Source organism: Acanthaster planci, linkage group LG02 (genome assembly GCF_054643075.1).
Source record: "Acanthaster planci isolate LZ-2023a linkage group LG02, COTS_SCS, whole genome shotgun sequence".
Classification (NCBI taxonomy): domain Eukaryota; kingdom Metazoa; phylum Echinodermata; class Asteroidea; order Valvatida; family Acanthasteridae; genus Acanthaster; species Acanthaster planci.
The window spans coordinates 11,583,734-11,603,581 of NC_141778.1; the positions used below are offsets into that span (position 1 = coordinate 11,583,734).

At 43.0% G+C, this 19,848-nt stretch overlaps 1 protein-coding gene across 8 annotated transcripts; it reads right to left on the minus strand.

The window, feature by feature from the left end:
* Positions 1 to 5,704: 5,704 nt before the first annotated feature.
* Positions 5,705 to 18,936, minus strand: LOC147799894 (epoxide hydrolase 1-like). Of its 8 annotated transcripts, none has more exons than XM_087132588.1 (10): positions 18,727 to 18,936; positions 17,338 to 17,412; positions 10,737 to 10,988; positions 10,315 to 10,426; positions 9,754 to 9,922; positions 9,157 to 9,271; positions 8,541 to 8,670; positions 8,060 to 8,256; positions 7,624 to 7,849; positions 5,705 to 7,321 (listed from the first exon to the last, which is right to left on the minus strand). In XM_087132588.1, exons 3-10 carry the CDS (start codon positions 10,936 to 10,938, stop codon positions 7,102 to 7,104), a joined length of 1,371 nt encoding a protein of 456 aa, XP_086988714.1. In that variant the 5' UTR covers positions 10,939 to 10,988; positions 17,338 to 17,412; positions 18,727 to 18,936; the 3' UTR covers positions 5,705 to 7,101. The 8 variants fall into 8 exon arrangements, with proteins under 8 accessions (XP_086988714.1, XP_086988710.1, XP_086988712.1 ...); XM_087132584.1 differs by having other exon boundaries at positions 17,334 to 17,412; XM_087132586.1 differs by lacking the exon at positions 18,727 to 18,936 and adding an exon at positions 18,236 to 18,260 and having other exon boundaries at positions 17,334 to 17,412.
* Between the last annotated feature and the right edge of the window lie 912 nt (positions 18,937 to 19,848).

Consider the following 19,848-nt stretch of genomic DNA (forward strand, 5'->3'; position numbering starts at 1 on the left):
GTATTCCTGCTTATTTTTGTACTGGCAGTATCAAAACCTCTGATAGCAAAGAAATCGCTGATACCATTATTAAACAAGTATTTTGTTGACATAAGGAGCAAACTTGCAAGTGAGCTGTCGTTGTGTATTACTCCCTTTGATGCATTTTTAGGTAATAGGTGTTCGAATACATTCATTTTTACTCCGGTTATGCAAGAAGAGATTGTTGACAATCTGAACAAATTTCCTTCTGGAAAGGCTCCTGGATTTGATGAATTGAGCTCTTTCTTATCAAACAGGCTAAATATTTCACTGGCCAAACTGCTGACAGTGATTTTCAATAAATCTCTGACATGTTGAAGATTCATTTGGTGCATGACATGTGGCAAAGGGGGTCCCCCTCTCTTTTTCCAGGGGGTGAAGTAGGCACAATAGCCTTAAGGTATGCAGCTAGAGCATCACATTAGGAGGGTCCCCCTTGGCCACATATCGTGTTTGATATATGAGTATTCCTTGAGGGCTTGAAAAGGGCTCAATTCATATCGGTGTATATAAAAAAAGCTCTAAACATGACATTAGTAATTATAGACCAATCTCTGTTTTGTCAACGTTTTCGAAACTACTGGGGAAGCTAATCTATACACTTTTAATATCTTTCATATGCAAACATAACATTATGTTTGAATCCTACTTTGGCTTTAGAAGCAATCGCTCTACTGATTAAGAGACATAATAACAAGCTGTTACATTGGCCCACGCTGCACCATGTGCCCAAATTGTCTCAGATTTATTTGTGGATAAAGCGATCCCTATTCAATGTCTTTTTTAGTCTTCTTCAGTATAAATCAGATGGAAACCTTCCTAGGAAGACTTCTCAGTATGTTTTGTACGGGAGGTGTCCTTTTGGGGGCGTGTTCTGCATTGGGATGATCCCGTGGAGCCACCTACGTCTTTTTTTGACACTAATGCACGATGAGCATAAATTGTCTCAGATTGGTTAAACGATCCCCATTCAATGTTTTTTTTCTGTTTTTTTTTTTCAAATAAATCAGACGGAGGCCTTCCTAGAAAGACTTCTCAGTGTGTTTTGTGGCGGGAGTGGCCTTTTTTGGGGCGTGGCCTGCAGTGGGGTGATGCCGTGGAGCCACCTACGTCTTTTTTGACACTAATGCCGAATGTGCATAAATTGTCTCAGATTGGTTAGACGATGCCTATTCAATGCTTTTTTCTGTTTCTTTCCAAATTTATCAGACGGAGGCCTTCCTAGGAAGACTTCTCAGTGTTTTGTGGCGGAAGTGTCCTTTTTGGGGGCGTGGTATGCCAATTCAACAATGCGGAAATACATGGGAGATACCAAAAATACACGGGAAATTCCCGCTATACATGCTAGAATCGCCGTGATTCACTCATTCAGGGCCTTTATAGCACAACAACTGGGCCTAAATAGTGTAAATAATGCCACGTGGCCAGCCTCTCCAGACCCAGGCTTGGCCCTATTGGGCTTATCTAGGACTCCAGGTCAACACAATATCTGTTTACAGTGCTGGCGCCAACCACAAGCTTCCAGACACATCGGCAAGCATCCCTGACATTGGCTTGATGCATTTTCCAAAGGGGACGGAGTATTTTAGAGGGGAGTAGGTATTGCGTGCATTATCATAATATAGCAGTGTTATGTTCACAAACATGTGGGAATGGATATGGACCCCCCCCCGTTTCAGTCACTGCCAGGGCGATACCAAGATTGACACCCCTCGCAATAGTTAGTGGGGGAAAAAGTTGGGAAAAGTCACGGGAGTTTGATCAAGTCATGCGTGGCAGTTAGTAGATCAAATCACTTAATTTCTGAGACAATTTGGGCACACGCTCCCATGTGGCACTTTTCCAAATCACTTTTCCTGGAAAAGTTTTCCACTGGCCTGTTTTTGGACTTATCAAAAGCATTAGATACGGTTAACCATGATATTTCGACCTGTCACAGGTTGGCTCTCGATTGTCATGGTCGAGACTTGTGCCGGTCCGATAATTTGTTTTACAAGGAAAATCTGCTCGAAAGAATCCAAACGGACAGCTTCTTATGTTGATCCTCAAATAATCTTATTGCTAGAATACACTACAAATACAATTACTCAAAGTACATGGCGATATACAAGAAATACCAACAGTGGATGGACAGGCAATTTAAAACATACACTTAAATCAAAACACAGGATTCAAAGCAATAACTGGAAAAGGAACCAAAATGACTTATACAGAAAAAATGCAATCCCTTATACAATCAAGAAATTAACAAAATAACTAAGCCAGGCTTAGCTGTGATCTTGATCTTGCTTGATCCAACTTGACCATTGGACATGGATGCAGCTCCAAGTCCTTGGTAGTCCTTCGCTAGGTCAAGAGACTCACAGATCCAGCATGATGATGAGGAAAAGGGTCTAAGTGAAGAGGGTAGAGAGACGAACCGGGTCGGCTCCCCAAAGCGACATGACCTATGGGCAAGTACCCTGCACCAACAGAGCACACAGGTCAGTGATGAAAAGGAGAAAAGTTTCAACAACTTTTGTCTAACAAGCAAAGTGCAGACAGCACTTGGAGACAGCCTTCTCATCAGGTCTCAGGTCGCTTCTGAGGAGGACAGGGCGACCTGGGCCTCTTATAGCCGGTGGGCCATGTGCTCGGAACAATTGATGCAGTATGGTCTTTAGTCATTAAGTTTTCTTGGGTAAGGAATAATCTCATCTTTCGTAATCAGGACTTTCTCAAGATCACGTACCAGGATGTGGTCTCAATTTTTACAGTCAGTTTAAGGTTATTCGCCCACTTCTTAGATGGATTGGCCAAGAAAACATATGGTCAATCGGAAAAGGAAAACCACGGGAAAAGTGGAAACATAAAAATGACTAATTAGGCAGATGGTTTCTCCCGTCCGGCCTTCTTGGAGAGGGGTGTGTTGTGGTCAACACACTTCCGTGGGAATGACACTTAGTCGGACCCAACATCTTCAAATGGCTCTCTAACAGGGTCCGACAGACCCATTAATTAGAACATCATGGCATCCCAGCAATAGTGCCAGACTTGTTAAAAAGTTACTTGCGTGGTAGATCCCAATAATATGTTTTGTTTAATTCTGTAAAAAAAGAATTGCCAAGTACTTGTGGTGTCCCACAGGGCTCTGTATTGGGACCCTTATTATATCTTTTGCACGTTAATGACGTCTGCAATACTTCGGAGCTGATCACATATTGCCTATTTGCAGATGACACAAGCTTATTATAATTCTGACAAACATGTGGATTTAACTAGTCAGATTCTCAACGCTGGGCTCCTGAAAATCACTTTTTGGCCATTGGCCACAAATTATGCGTAAATGTACTTCAATCAAATTATATCATATTTACAACATTTAATACACTCAGTCTTTACCCTTGATTTTATGTGATACCACTCTCGAGCAGATAAAGGACATCATATTTTTGGGAACCCATATTGATAAAAAACTAACTTGGAAAAAGCGTATTGGCGACATTACGGCTAACACATCTAAAAAATATTGTGAACCGTCTAAAATATTTTCTACCCATGTAGTAGCATATTACTCATATTATATAACTGTTTTATTTTACCGTATTTGAATTTCTCTATAATGAATTTGAGTAGTTCAACTCCTAAATGTAATAGACTGCTCACTCTGCAGAAACGAGCAGTGAGGGTGGGTTTCTTGAACACTCCTTGAAGTTGAAACTACTAAAACTCAACTGTGTTATTTTAACCAACGCAAATTTGTGTATAAATATCATGAATCATGCATTACTTACTTGTTTCAATTCCTGTTTTACATTAACCTTAAATATTCATTCCTACAATACCCGCAGTACAACTGGTCACAAACCTTATGTTAGCTTTTGGAGAACTTCGTTGTCCAAAACAGTGTTGTCCAACGTGGTACTCCATACCTATTTTCTCAAATCATCATCCACTCTTCATAGCTGAACATTGTAGTTGGATAATAACAAAATACTGTCTTCCACCTTTTTATGTGCTTTAGCTTTATGTGTGTCTCTCGTCTGCTTGTCTGTCCATAGACTGGAGAACAAAAGGTGTTGCTTCACTCCGAACCTAAATGTTGCCTTAAGTTTAAAGTTCAAATTATATTAACTGTCGATATATAGTATATATTGAACATGATATGCCAATGTGATTGTGTCATTGTATCACCCTTCATGGACTATGGCAGCATTGAAATTAAATAATGTAAATCTTCTAAGAAACCTCATCTAACGTACACGGGAAAATACATTGGCTTCATATAGTCTTTTCTTGCAGCAATTATCATTGAAATTCATCGTTTGTGCTCTCCTCGACAGCTCAAAATACATCGTTATGATTTCTGAAAACATTCCATTTTGTATAAATGAATCTGAAATGGCCAGAAATTAATGCAACAAGATTTTATTGCCACAAATTGCGTATGCGATAGCATAGAAGCTCTGTCATGAATGTATGTGATATAATAATGTTTATGATTAAACATTCAGGCGGTGCAATATTTCCAATTAGGTTAACCCAGGCCTAACCGTGTTTACCATGCAATACTGCGTCATGCACATAGCTGTCTTTGTGCAATTTTTTCATATTCGTTGAAATTTAAATTCAAGAAATTTGAGGTTTGGTAAATAAATTTTAAAACGTACAAAATCTGCTCGATATTCAAACCGTTTCATCAATTAGTAGGCTAGTTTCATCAAGCCATGCTCACTAAAAAGTGCTAACTAAAAAGTTAAATAATTTTCCAAATGTTATACTTTCAGATAATAAGATGCTTTGTCCACTTCAAACCAAACGACCTAAAAGAACTCTCATGGAAGTTAGGGTGGTAAAATCCGGTGTTTTCCAAATGTTTTTCCTTGGAGAAATGTTACTATGCAACTGAGGAGAAAGCGCCAAATGCTCACAAAGTAAGTGTTCTTACTGAAAAAAAAAATCAGATTCCATGCAGAAACTGCAAGAAAGCGATTTATCTCAAATATTTGTTGTTTAGAATTTCAACGTGTATTTATTGTGTTTTCACTTTGCTGCGAATTATTGCATCCACTTATACTTTATCTTGATTATAATTCAATGTAAACCGTTTATTGATTGGATAAGCTATCGCATCCCGATACAAACTACAAACCACACAAACAGCGTCTGCATACGGCAACTGCGCCCACTGTGTTTTGTTAGCGTGTTTCTCATTGGTCAATATTTTGCACGTAAGTGCGCACACTCTATACGTATTAAAAGGATCCAGGAAATGATTTTTTTCTGTGAATCACTTTTTGTGCATCTCTGCACTCTTCTTCATGTATAAAGACTGTTTAACATCTTTTTGAGTAATGTGAACCGAAAGGAGCACTTTTTTTAAACATTCCAAATTGACCAAGCATTGATGGAAAAGTGAGGGCGCTTTTGCTTTGATGTAAATCCAGGAACACGTGGTTCAGGTAGCGTGTTTTCATGTTTAAATTGTGAACTCAAAATTTGATATCTGAGAAACATCCCTGTCAAAAGGATGATTGCTGGCTTATTGCCATATACTTACAAAGCAATAAATTTCCAAAGACAATGAAATCTATACTGTAGCGGCAGCGCTTGCGCCCCCGCTGGGGGCGGACCCTGACGATCCGGAGGGGGGAGACTGGTCTCCCGGTAAGGGATGGATTGAATCAGCTTGTAACACAGGTCGTCAAATAATCACCTCCAATTTATTCGTCAATGGAAAGAAAACCCCTATAAATTAATACAAAAGCATGAACCCTAATTAATTACATAAGTGCTTTAGTTGATTCATGAGCAATAACAATGACATCAAATGCAATGGTGTACGCGAAATAGACGTTCTGCAATGGCATGAGTGCGTACTGCTTATACATATCACACATAATATATAGAAGCGAATATGCTATTTAAGCTAACAGCACAACCCAATTTTCTATTCACGGTGGCTTTGGGGGCTTTATGCAAATGCCTGACCACGTGACGGTACAGCGCGAAAACGATGTACATGTCAAACGTTTATAAGTGACCATAAATGGCAATGTATAAAGGATGAAATTACAAAATACCGGCGCTAGGATATGCCAAATACCCCCCAAACCCCGACTCACCCAGACACCACGGGTTGCGAGACCTACAGTGGTCTGCAGGGCCCAGCAACTCCAAGGGAACAGGCTGAAAACTGTCCAAAATGGTCCCGAAATGTTGCGCTGTCTCCACCGAGATGGCCACGGAAAGAAAAAGGACTAGACGTGGTCGAAGGGTCGGTAACGCACACTGGGCAGACCGGCATATCCAAGCGCGGTATAAATAGTAAAAATGTTGACAATGCCCGTAATTGCAATAAAAACGAATCCAAGCGTTTCGTTTTAAAACAGATAATGAAGTCGGCGGAAGGTATTCCGGCTAAATCTTATGTTATCATGATAAAGATTAAATGGAGCTAATTCCAATAGAGGCGCAAGGCCACGTCAACGTGAAGGGTGAGGGGACCCTCTCAGTTGCTATGCAACAACGTAAACATTGAAAGGATCTTAAAGGCGTATACCATGTGCATGTAGATTATACATGATAAACATACGGGCAACTCCCCACAATACCATAGCAGTGTTCAAAAAATCTAGAAATTTTCTGTGCATAGATCGGTGCAATATCGAGATTCAGTGCCTTTAATGACATCATGGTTCTGTTCCAGAATATGTAAATGTGCATTAGCTTAAAAATTAATAAACCTCCAAATTAGGGGTTAAAATTGGCTAAACAAAAATTTAAAATCAGGTTAATTGAAACCTGAAGATCCAATTTCAGGGGTTTGGTAAAATTTATCAAAATATTTCTAGTTCATGGTTCATTTAAGCAGGGGAAGATGGTAGATATGGAAAATGGTAACACATACTGGATACACATCACCCCGCTTTCCGAGTATGCCTATGACAAAGACTTTGCCTATCATTCACATCACAGATTAAGCTGCATCCAAATCTCTTGTCCAGAGCTAGGTCTAGGTCTTCGCTCCATTGAAAATGCGTGGAGACGCGCAGACAATAGACCTAGTCATAGCTCTGGAAGCCCGTTTTGGACACGGCCTTACTTTGATTCATTGAGCAGACGCTGTTCCACCTTTTGCACGAATTGCCGCAAGTCCTTGGCGAGTAGGTCTGGCACCTCGAAGGCAGCGAAGTGGCCGCCCTTTGGGTAAGTCGTGTAGGAGACAATATCTGTGTAGTGCCGGGACGCCCAGTTCTTCTGTGATCGCGTCAAGTCGTTCGGCAGATCCGCCAAACCGGCGGGCACAGTGTTTAAGAAACTGCAAATAACGTCAGAAGCCAATTCCTTTAATAAGAAAGAGAGATCTCCCTAAAAGCTATGCCGGTTGCTTTGAGTCGTGTGGCGGCAGATCTTGTAACCACACAAATTCAATAACATTCCCTTAATAACGTCCTGTACGTGTGGGCCTATGTCACTAAGTCTTTGCTCTTCTGACAGTTTAAATGGATTCAATGACCCTCAAAAGTGTTCTTTTTGTGGGCTATCACGTGTTACTTTATTAACATTCATGACAAAATGACGTTTTTAGCTTTTATCCACCAAAAGCAAATTAGAACTTACTTGCTCAACGATCTGGAAACTGGAACGGTCTCTTTGTAAAAGCGCACAGAAGACGTAATACATCCAGACACCCAATAAATCATGACATTGGTTAACAGGTCGTCTTTGGACCAATAAGCATCGAGCCCGCCATCATCCAAGTCAAGCCAGTCGTAATTTGTCCAGGACGAGAATTTTTCGATGATGTAGGCGGCCAGTCCGACTGGAGAGTCGGTCAGAGCGTGACCTGTGGTCAAGAGGTAAAGGTTACCAGGGCTTTGAAGGGATTTTAAAGTAAGCTGAAGAAAACTGTGACCACTTTGAAGGTAAAGAATTTGACACGAGGTTGTATCGGGTGGAAAGTGGCAGTCGGTGGGCTTTTCTCGTCATGAGGTTATAAATGTCAAGTACAGGGTTACACAGACACAAGAGTTTGATAAACTTGGAGCATCCTTACCGACTGTGTCCGGCTTAGTGGCTTGTATGTGCATGTACCCTGTTTCCATCAGCCAAAATTTCAGCGACTCCCAGCTCGGCAGCGACCTGGCATATCCGTTGTTCTCCAGCACCAGGGACGGGAACAGGTTTCCCAAGATAATTTGACTCAAAGGCGGCTGGACGGTTATCATGTTCACATGGATGCCGCGGACGTGACTGCAAAGTTACAAGCAGAAACAGAACCTTATTTTAAATCTTTCGTTCTAAAGACCGTGGAATTCGTTCAAATGCCCGTTAATTAATGTCCAGTTAATTCCTCATATTTTTATCCAAGTGTCCTCAAAACTTAATTAACCTAGAGCGGTCAGACGTGAACTTTGTCAAGCATCTTTTACTCTTTTCAATAATCTGATCGGTTATCGAATTTCAATCAAGGCGGTCTTAGGTAAGACATTTTAGCTAAGCAAAGCAGAAGGCTTTGCAAAGTAAATTGTACCCACTTTGGAAACATGCCTGCCATTTGGTCCGTTACCATGGCGCCCCAGTCACCACCCTGGACGTAGTAGCTGTCGAATCCAAGACGGGTCATAAGCTTGTGGAATATACGGCCGGCGACCCTGGCATTTAAGCCTACAAGAAATGTAAAGTATCCAACAAAAAGACGACACAATGAGTCATTGTCTGGGGAAGCTCGTCTTGAAATAAAAATAGCATGGCCACAGCGTTCTCTGCAACAAAAAAACAGCAAATTAGAAGCCTTTGCACATCAGATCAAAAAACGGAGAAAAAAAATCCACTTTTAAACTTTCTATCAAATGAATTGAAGTCACTGTATACTGGATGTTTGACCAGGGCTGTTTCACTATCAGTCAGTAAAGAGGTTTACTGGTATGCGTTACTAGCGTGTCCATGGTGTCTCCGAGGCTCTTTTTACTTTAGTTACAGCGAACGTACAAAAAGTTTACGCGAGCCTATCCCAGTGATACAAAGCTATTGACTTCCGAGGACGCGTAAGGATGTATAACCTCTAAAAACAGACTGGAAAGTCAGGGTTCTAAACCAACAAAGCTGATGGAAGGGCAGATTTAGGAGCTCAGGATTGGAAACAGCCCATACCTTGTTTGTGAGCAGCCTCTGAGAAGCCATAACCAGGCAAGGAAGGAACGATGACCTCAAAGATATCATCCTCAGTCCCTCCATGACGGGTAGGGTCGATCAGCATGGGAATTATCTCAACAATGGAAGATGAGAAAACATAATCATAATATTTCGAGCTTTGTGTAGTGGAAATGTTACATGTGACGGGATCACAAAGGACTACATGTATCAGTGATAAAACGGCATCCCAAATTGACTAGTGTTAAGCTTGCTGCAGAGGGCCTATTTCGATATTCCAACAGCGCATGCCCAAAATGAAGCGCGTCCGAGTTCATTTGCAAACACCACAGGCCTTCGCGCACGCAATGTCTGCCCTTTTGGCTCAGCCATACGACGACACGAGTCGGAGACAGGCTTTAATCTCAAATGACCATGCCTTTCTGAAATCTCGAATTGACTCACGAAAACCGAAAACGAACAAACAAAAAGCTTCAACATTACTCAATAAATCTCTGACGGTTCACAGACTACAGCCTTTCATGTGGATCCCCTCGCTGAAGGGTCATTCTGATTCACTTCAAATGTTTAGATAAGTTGAAATTGTCTCCATTTTACCTTGTAGAACTCATAGAAGGAACCCGGCCAGCCGTGGACCATTAGAATGGGCTTAGCCTTCTGTCCCACGTTCAGTCTCGGCACAGCTCGCACAAAGTGGATGTCGATTCCCTCGATTTTTGTCTTGTAACTTTGATACTGGTTCAGCTCTTGCTCCTTTTTGCGCCAGCTGTTGAATTAAAACGAAGGTTTTCTTTGGAAATCTGCGGAGTGACATCCATTGACCCAAAGTGCACCTTTCTATGGATTAAACAGCTGAATAAAATTATCGTCGGTTTGCTGTTGTAAGAAGTGGAGCAGATTGAGCCTTAAAACTTTGAATCAAAGTGCAAAGAACAGGCTAATGCTCGTTTGGCTGGTTGTTTTCGTTTCCTTTTTTTAAACAAATACTGGATGTGCTAATGACTTGTCAAGACAACATGCCGTGATAGTAGACGAGGCCTACATCACGTGTTGATACGTAGGCGTGCTAAGATTATTTCGTCTGCAGAACAGAAAAACCTTTGAAACATTTTACACGGCGACTTGCCGTCTAATCCCCGTTTTGCAAGTGTGACTCACTCATATTTGTTCAGCCAGTAGTCCGCTATTTTCTTCATGTACTCGGGCTTGATACCAAAATGAAACTTGGTACCTTCGACACTCTCAAACCATCGAGTTTTCCCGAGGCGCTCTGTGGGGAGGAGACATGAAAATCCAACACAAATATTACAGAAAAAGGAAAACCTACAAACTGTGGAAGATGGCGTCAGCCATTAAGTTCAAGTGGCCTGAGAACTCCTGTGTCCCATGTGGTCCCAAGCACGGTACCTTTACACCCTATTCCACCTTCCCCTATAACCCCCAACCCATCCCAACTAGGGGTTTTGTATGCCTCATTGGTTTCTTCTTCAGGCTGAGACCACGTTGGCTACCGAGGCTATTATTATGTGCAGTCGGTTACTGCCAGTGCTGTAAATGTTAGCACCTGCGGCTAGTCACACCTTTCAGATTTGCCAGGTCCTCATTTGGGAAATGAATGTTGAATCTTTTCACTGACGTGTCTTCTTCCTTCTTAGGCTTGTCACCTCGTCCCCACCATCCGTCACCAACCTCTGGTGGATCAGGCGGCGAGCTGAAGAGGCCGCTCATGTAGGCGATACCCAGCCCCATAAGAAGTACGGTGACTGTTAGTTTCCATCCCATGGTGGAAGTTGACAACTGTTTTCACTGCGCGTCCCAGAAGGCCTTTAAATCTAAAAAAAAAAATAAGAAAGCGATAGTCGTATTGAAATACAATATCCATGCCACAGGTTATTTTAATGGGGCTTTACATATCGTCGGTATTTTCACGAAGTGAAAAAAAACCGGATGATCGATAACTTCTCAATTTAGAGCGTTTCCTACCATTTTTCTTCCTTTAATGCCAAGAACAAATAAACACAGTTTCAAAGCAAAATGTTGATTTCTTTCCTAGTAATTGTAAACAAACAACTAACAAGATGCTAAATGCAAAATGTTTTGTGTTTTCACACAGTGAAAAAAGGCACATCGTTAGCAGGGCAAAGGTAGAGACAGTACACACAATCTCTGCCAAATCTGGGTGTGTAGGTGTGCAAACGATGTTGTACAGAAACACCTGCGCTGTTGAAATATATAACAAAAGGTAACACAACGGCGTATTTTTTCACTAAGTGACAAACAGGTACGTGCAGTGCAATAGTGAAAATTAAGACTTCCGGGTTTTCCTGTTTACATCTACATCTGTAGATCAATTTTAACAGTTTAAACACCAAATACTCGTCCATAAATTAATCTTTCTTCTCTGTAAAAAGTTGGCTGCCCACACAATTTTCAGGCAAGATGACAGTGGTCTCACACTGTGATTTACACTGCTGTGTTGCATACCGCACACATCCCCGAAATAACCGACCAAAAATATGTACCTACCACCAATCTAATTAAGACAGGCACAAGGGACCATGAAAATAGCAAAATTAGTATCCTGTACACCAACAGTGCCAAGTGAAATTACTGTAAACTTCACGTCCCTCGTTTTAGCACCGAAAAGAAAAGACTTATATCCCCAGTCCACATTTGTAAGGTTTAAAGTTCACACCGTACACATAAACCAAACGGGTCTCTACAACGAATTAAGCCTGGTAGCTAAGAAGAAAAATCAACAGTTTCTGGTGTCTGTGTTTACTGCATGACGGGACAGTAACCTACGGTCGAAGGTCAGTAATCACTACGTGCCAACAGGTAGCTCTCTCAGTCATCCATGTCGTGGTTTCAACTGGCAAAAACCAACATTATGTTCATATCCAGTATACAGCCACAGTACTCATCAAACGTCATATGATCCTGATTTTTGCACTGTCGTTCGGGGATACCCTTTAATCATCAAAGGGGCTGCCAGAATTCTGTACACCATATACTAAATTGAATATACACTCCGCACAAAATACAAACTGCGGGAATAAGTCTTTTGCGAGTTACATTTGAATAAAATCAGGTACACTGTGCTATCTTATTTCACATGAACATAACAATTCAAATTCCCCAGACTAAAGACACTTGCTGTACCTCGTGATTCGGGGCAAGCTTTTGCATAGCGACCACCATCTCTGGAATGGACGGGTCAAATTGTGCTCTTCTCATCCATTGACAAAAGTGTAATAATGCAAGGCGCCTCTCATGTAACTAAGCAAAAGCTTGGCGCGAATCACGAGGTATAGCAACATTTGACGCGAACTATGGGAAAAAGAGCCCCCCCCCCGCCTTTGCGTCAGTCATTGTTATACTGGTATCTCAGGAATTCTTTTCAGACATTTAGGGGGATTTGTTAAGTAACAATAGGCTGGAGTGTGTATGGGGGGAGCGGGTTTAAGCGTAGCGGTTCTTTCCTCGCTTAATTGCACCAATGAGGCCCGGGTTCGAGTCCCGGCTTGGCCCAGGCTTAAAGTGCATTTGGTTTCCAGTCCATACTCGCTCTCGCAGGTTTTCTCCGGGTACTCCGGTTTCCTCCTACCTCTAAAACTGGACCTTCTTCCTAACTCTGTAGTGTGATGCTGATTAATAAAGTGTTTGAATAATCAAACGTACAGTTATTGGTGCAAATAGCCTGAGTGGTTGAAAGCGCCATTAAAACAAAACAACGAGTGTGTATAGGGATTGGACTTGTTCGGAGGTACCCCTCTGTCCCATTTCATGCCCAGGATATAGCAACAGTGTCTTTAGCTTAGCTTAGAGAATTCTGTTTATGTTCACGTGAATTTGACTGATTAGTTGCAAATGGCCTATTGGCAGCGGACACTCAGACTTTCAAAAAGGACCTGCTACCAGTTCGCTCTTCATCAAAGATACAACTGTGGAACGCTGAAATATCACCTGCTGGCACCACTAGGTGACAGACTCCAGACCTGCAGAAAATTTTCAAGATAATGCTGGCGAGACGGTTAATGTGGTCAACTGGTTTGGAGATAAAACTCCAAATCGTATGTTCGGGTTACGAATTAATGTAGAGATTGGCATGCCTGTGATCTTGGCAAAGTCACATACCCTACACCAGACGTCTTTCTCTAGGCCTACAGGAGTAAGTAATACTGCGATAGCAAATCAAGATGACTCAGGAGTTTCGTGTACAAACTAATGTAACACTGAGGCTCCTTACTGAGGATGACATCACAGTTTTGCTCATTAAAATGGAAATACTCATTGGCATAACAACCAAAAAAGGCATTAAAATACCCTTTGAAATAATGAAACAAAAGTTGAGAATAAGGTTAACCAAGGCATAAAGGTGCATTTTAGAGGTTTGTAATCACAAAAATTGATTGCAGGTACCCTTTTAGGCGAAAGCAAAAACGAACGCAAATTTGTGAGAGCGGCCTTTAAGCGTCAAACGATGCGAACGACGGTAAAATACTATGCCAAAAATATTTCTGCCGGTATATTAGAAACCCAGCGCTGCCACGATGTGTATCTCGGATAGCGTAAAGGCCACTTCAAACTTCAGGCGAATGCAAGAGCAAAGCGAATTTGGCGTTACAACAAATTTGAAGCGATATTTCACCGAGTTGAAATGCGTTGACCTTTTATAAATTCGCATTGCGAAGATAGGATCTGCCTTCCAAAAAATTGCGTTCACTTTTGCTTTTGCGAAGAATGAACCGGCCTTCTACCGTCTGAAACGTCGGTAAAATTCACTGCACGACTGACGGTTCAACACAATGGCACAAACTTCGCAACAGGCGGCGCACGCCCACGCACCGCTGATCGGTAGCCTCGACAGTTATAATGGTGAAGGGGGAGGTATCCTTAACTATACTTAGCAACTCAACTCAGTAGTAATTTTAGGAAATTGTCATTGCCGAGGATAAAATAGGCTCCAGTTCTGCTGAGTGCTGTAGGCCCCTCTACAGTCATGCGGAGGCTACACAAGTTACTGAGGAGACCCACACAGAACTGTATGAACTGTTGATCGATACCACTACGGAATAAAACGTTTAGTTGTGTCAGAGCGATTCCACTTCTGTAGAAAGGGTCAACAGCCATCATTGCACAGTATGTCATGACACTACAGAACCTGGCCAGTACATGTACATTTGGCCAGTTTCCTGATGAAGCATGATTGTGACGAAGCACCACACTAAAGATGGACTTACCTTCAAAAGCTGCATTGGACTTGCCAAAAACCCGAGACAGCCTTCAAGGACCTGCTTGAATTTAAGAGCAGCCCTTCTGTTGACTTGGCATCAGTTCATGCACTATACATAAATTCCAAGCAACCGTACAAAAAGCCACCCTACAGCCCCGCCCCAAACCTCAAAAAGGAAGAGACGCAGTAGATGCGGCGGAGATTCCAGCAACCAGTCCTGCTCAGCTAGTGGCTAGAAGTGTAACTAGTGCCAGGAACTTGGTTAGTTCTCGGTATAGTGTGTCGAGCTGAACTGAAGAAGTTGCACACAGGTCAGAAGGACCAGATATGCGGAAAATAGAAAAAATGGTTTCTTCGTTCGATCGGTACACAAATCCTGGCAATGACATACAGAATGGTGGCGCGTGGACACAAGAAATCAAGGTGCAGGACCAGACAATGCAGTTAAATACAGGCTCAGAAGACAACATCCTACCTGCTGATGTGAATGAATCACTGAAGCTCATGACACTGCAGGCAACAACCTTTCGTTTGCATGGCTACTTTGGTGGCAAGGCCATAACCCTGGGGCAAAAAATCTGTTCTGTGAAGTGAAAAATCGTCAGTATTCGTCGGTGTTCCAGATTCTTGCCGGTAACAAGCCTATAACTGGCTAGCTAGACAGCATGTAAAGCACTTGGTTTGATACAGCGGGTGTACACCACGATGAATGAGAAATGTTCGAAGGCCTAGGTTGTCTCCAAGGCCCATCAGTTGATATAAAGCTGAGTCAGATATGCCGTACTGCGTGACCGCTCCTTGCAGAATTCCCTTGCCACACATTGAAGTTCATCAAGAGTCGGTAAGAATGGAAAGTAAAAGGCACTCTGAAGTGTATCAATGAGCCAACAGAGTCGAGGGCTTAAATGCAATAATCCCAAAGAACCAAAGAAGAACAACCAGATTCGACTCTGTGTGGATCTGAAACACTGAACAAAGCTGTGCAGGGAGAACGTTTCACTATCCCCAGCCTGGAAGAGGTTCTGGGAAAGATCACAAGTGCACGAGTGTTCTCCTTACTCGATGTAAAGCACTTTTTTGGCCAGTCAGAAATTGACAACATTCATAATTTCATTTGGTCATTTCTGCTTTGCACACCTCCCCTTCGATCGGTATCACATCAGCGCCTGGGCTGTATCAGAAGGACCTACTAATGAATCTGGGCGAAGTTGTTGTCTACATGGATGACATTCTCTGATCTCATTACCGACCGAACAAAAGCAGAGCACGATCAACGAGTGCACCGTATCATCCAAATCCTACAGAAAGCTGGCCTACTACTGAATAAGGAGAAAACAATGATTCCTCAAGAAAGAATTATCTTTCTTAGTCTAAAGTTATACGCGCTGATCCTGCGAAAAGCGCAGCACTTGTCCAGATGTCCCAACCGACATCAAAGGATGACGTCACCGTAAAGAGGCTAATGGACATAGTCAAATGCAGTGTCAGTGGCAGCCACAATCAATCAGATGCCAGTACCTATGGACTTTTAGGATTTTTGCTTCAGCAGCAAGAAGATGAGACTGGGAAGCCAGTGGCTTATTGATCCAGTACCCTGCTAAGAGGAACTGTGCCCAAGAGTTGTTAGAAGGTGTATGGTATACGAGAGGTTCTATGTCTACAGCAGAGGGCTCATGTGACACTACAAACCGATAACAAACTACTGGTGTCTTTGGTCAATTCCGAGGACCTTTTTAATGCACCACAGATGTCAGCACTTGTTGATGCGCCTCATGTGATTCCACTGCACTGCTGTGTACTCACCAGGCAAGATCCTAGCCATTGCAGATACCCTGCATAGAGCTCCACTGCATGCAGATCAGACAACTGATTGCAGTACTATGATCTTGTAGCCAAAGTTGCAGCACATCTGAGCATGTTGACCGACCAGAGGCCATGCAGCCTCAGATGCTTAATTTGTAGAAATCTCCAATGAGACAAAGGAAGACATCGTCTTATCACTTGTATTGTCGTATGTAACAGGTAGTTGGCCAAAGTATGCCAAAGATGTGCAGCCTGGCATTAAATGAAACATCAACGGCATCATCATCCCGGAGAATATGCAGGCAGAAATGCTGCAGGAACTCCATGATGAAGGTCACAATGGAGTCACCAAGACCTGACTCCGTACAGTCCAAGGGATATGTGGCCTGAAATTGGTATGGAAATTCATAAGTGGAGATCCAGGGGGATGTGGGAATATATCCCCAACTTTCTGACGGGGGGGGTACCAATATACATGTTATCATTCCCCCACGTTTCAAGTCACTGACTATGCGCACTCTTAGCCTGAACCACCGACTCTGCACTTGCCAGCGTCGATATCTCACCTTGGATGGAGGCCGTGCTGAGCTTTCAGAAATCACCCCCCCCCCCCCCAAAAAAAAGTGACAAGAGATCTCCGCCCATGCTGACATTGCTCAGCACATTCACCCGTGTGAATTCTGCTGAGAAAAACAGCCACCGCAGAAGGCCATCATCAGACTTACTGCACTGACACCAAGACTCGGAAGTGCTGCGTTGGTCATTAGAGCTCGAATGGGATCTGGCTGACGCACGATACTCTTGGCAACATGAACACCTTTTTCGGCCCGCCCGTTTGCCTGAAAATAGTGTGGACTGGTGGTTATGTGGTTGAAACCAAACTCTTGTACAAAACTCTCCCTGGAACTATGGGCAATCTGACACAATTTCGTACATTTTATATCTTGCAAAGGTAGTTTTCATGAAGTTGATGGCTGCCAAAAATGTTGGCTTCACAAGATGATGAATCTCTATTTACCTAGAGTAGTAATCAACGATCCCCAAGTACACTTTCCGTCTAGGTTCTGCAAGATCGCAAGCAACACGTTGCCATGCTTGTGGTAAAGGTGTTAATATCTGAGTTACGGACTCGACTCACCTACCAGTGTTGCCCAAGAATCTCCTTCGGGAGCTGATGAACCAAACAGAGCTGAAACAAGCAGATACTGCATCCAAATCTAAGGGAGAATAAAAAAGTAAAAGTGATTGGCGCTTAGTATCGTCAGAATGGGGGCCATATTGTCCGGATACCGCAACCACTAGCTGATCTGGACTTCGATATCCAACTGGAAGATCCAAAGCAACCAAATACTCAGCAAAAGAGAGTGAGAAACTTTCAGCGGATGAGGAAACCACGCAACAGGATGGCAGAAGGGTTACGTCATGTTTTAGAACTCAGAATTGTAACTGTCTTCACTGAATCACTCATAATCAGCTGACATCAATCAATCTCAAAAAGTCTCACATTAATTTCAGAATTACGCACTCATTCCTAATTATTAACAAGTACTCTAGAAATCTGCATGAACCAACATTGGACTCTAGGAGCTTATTTCAGACACTGAACAATTTCTAGACTCTTGTTATATTGAACACTCGAGACTCAGAAGTGTGTAGCGTAAATGTGTTATTTAACCAGTTAATGTCTGTTCCAAAAAGGAGAGATATCGTGTCTCAACATCGACTTCATGGGCTACGTGCGCGTTTCTTCACTAGCCCCTTGTCGCGTAGAATACAAAAATGACGCTCACTGGCTATTCAGGATGAAATAAATAAACGTAAAGTTACTTGCGGGCGTATTTCAAATGCTGCACGCTCGCGCCCACATATTCTCTTGCACGTCACGCACGCGTAAATCTGCGTTGCGTGTGAACACACTGAATAAAGTCCTAATTTAAATATCCCATATAGGGTGCGTTCGATTAACTTCCCTGACCACACCAATGTTACACGCAAGGGAAACCTCGAAATGAGGGTAATCGAACGCTGCAGTGTACTCGCCAAGGCATTCTGGGAAAAAGGTCAAGTCCCCGCCACGTTCCGTCATGTACGTCCATGGACGAACAGTCCATCCGTGACGTCATTACACTCGGGCAGCCTCCAGAGCTAGAGACCCGCTCGCCGTGAGGCATTTACAATGGCAGGGGTTAGATCGCGCAAGGCATACAGTATGGTGGGAACTAACAAGGCAGGGCAAGATCATACCCATGGGAACGAGGTTGGTCGTGTCTATGACATGAACTACATGTAATAAAAGAGGGTTCCAAGATGGCAGCCTGCCAGTACTGGCCAGTGCTACACATGAGTTTGACCAACTCACACTTTCCCTAACTAACGCTACCCGTAACATGTAGGCTACATTCTTGGTGGTGTATGCCCAATTGTTTTGTGTCCTTTGGCAGATTTTCAGTGTTGGAGCTCGAATACGATTAGAGAAAAGTAACTTTTTATAAGTCGGGCATATACGTAGAAAGTAGTCATGGAACGGTTACCTCGATTGGAGATCAGATTTCAGACCGTCCTTCGTGATTTGATTTGTACTGTTTGTAGTCTGCTCCAATGCGTCGTGCCAAAGTTCAGTCTGTTACTCGGACCCCTGCAACCGACTACCCGCATGATACAGCAAGTCAACGCGTGATCAATATCTAGGCTAATGTTGATTTGTGCATGTCTAGGTCATACATCATGCATGCACTCGGCAATAAATCAAGGGCGCCCTCTGTCTTAGGTCTGGGCTCTGGTTGTGTTGGTTGCAGGTACTAGCGAACCGTTGAGACCTCACGAGCAACTCGTAAACAGACGACAAACGATAGAAGGAGGTCTGGAGAGCTCCCGTGCGGTTGGCCAGTGTAGTAGCCTACTATAGCGTAGCTCTGTTATTTCGAACTGCCGGTTATTAAGATCTCACTTGAGATTTGGGATGAATTGATTGGAGACAGTCAGGATTATTTAAGAAGTGTTGGAGTGGGGCTCCCAGGTGAACAAGTGGTGAAGCTGGGACTTGCCTGTTAGCGTAGCTGCCGCGCAGTTGATTGCAGCCTTGACGGTCTGCAAGCTTGCTCTGCCGTTGAGGTTTTACCGGGCGTAGTTTCTGCAGGGTCCAAATCACTTTCTTAATTGGCCCACGTTATTCTGTGCATCGTGAAGTGTGTGGTAGGGTTGCTCTGGTTGGGGATTACTTATCATACGTTCTTGGTGCAGTTGACTATACGTGAGGGCATGTGATTCTACCTCCATGGTGAGGGTCACTTATCATAAGTCTCTACTAGTTCCCGTCCAAGACCTATACACCTAGTGTCGACTTCTTCGGTATGCAAATCAACAGTTCATCCTCAAGAACGCCTCTAAACACCTCAAGAACAAGAAGTACACGGGTCACAATGTTTTCATCACAGAGCACGTAACACCCAAAGTAAAGTGAGCGTAAGGAGCTGCGAGAAAATCATTTACGACGTATCCAGAAGGATGAACGGGTCCACTTCGTGTGACGATACCGTGGTCGGTAGCAGCGATGATCCGTTACAAGGTCCGTAATGGCCGGTTCAAATCATATCGTTGGTGGAGTTGCATGATCTGTCACAAGCTTCATTGGTTTGCCTAATGCATGTATGTTG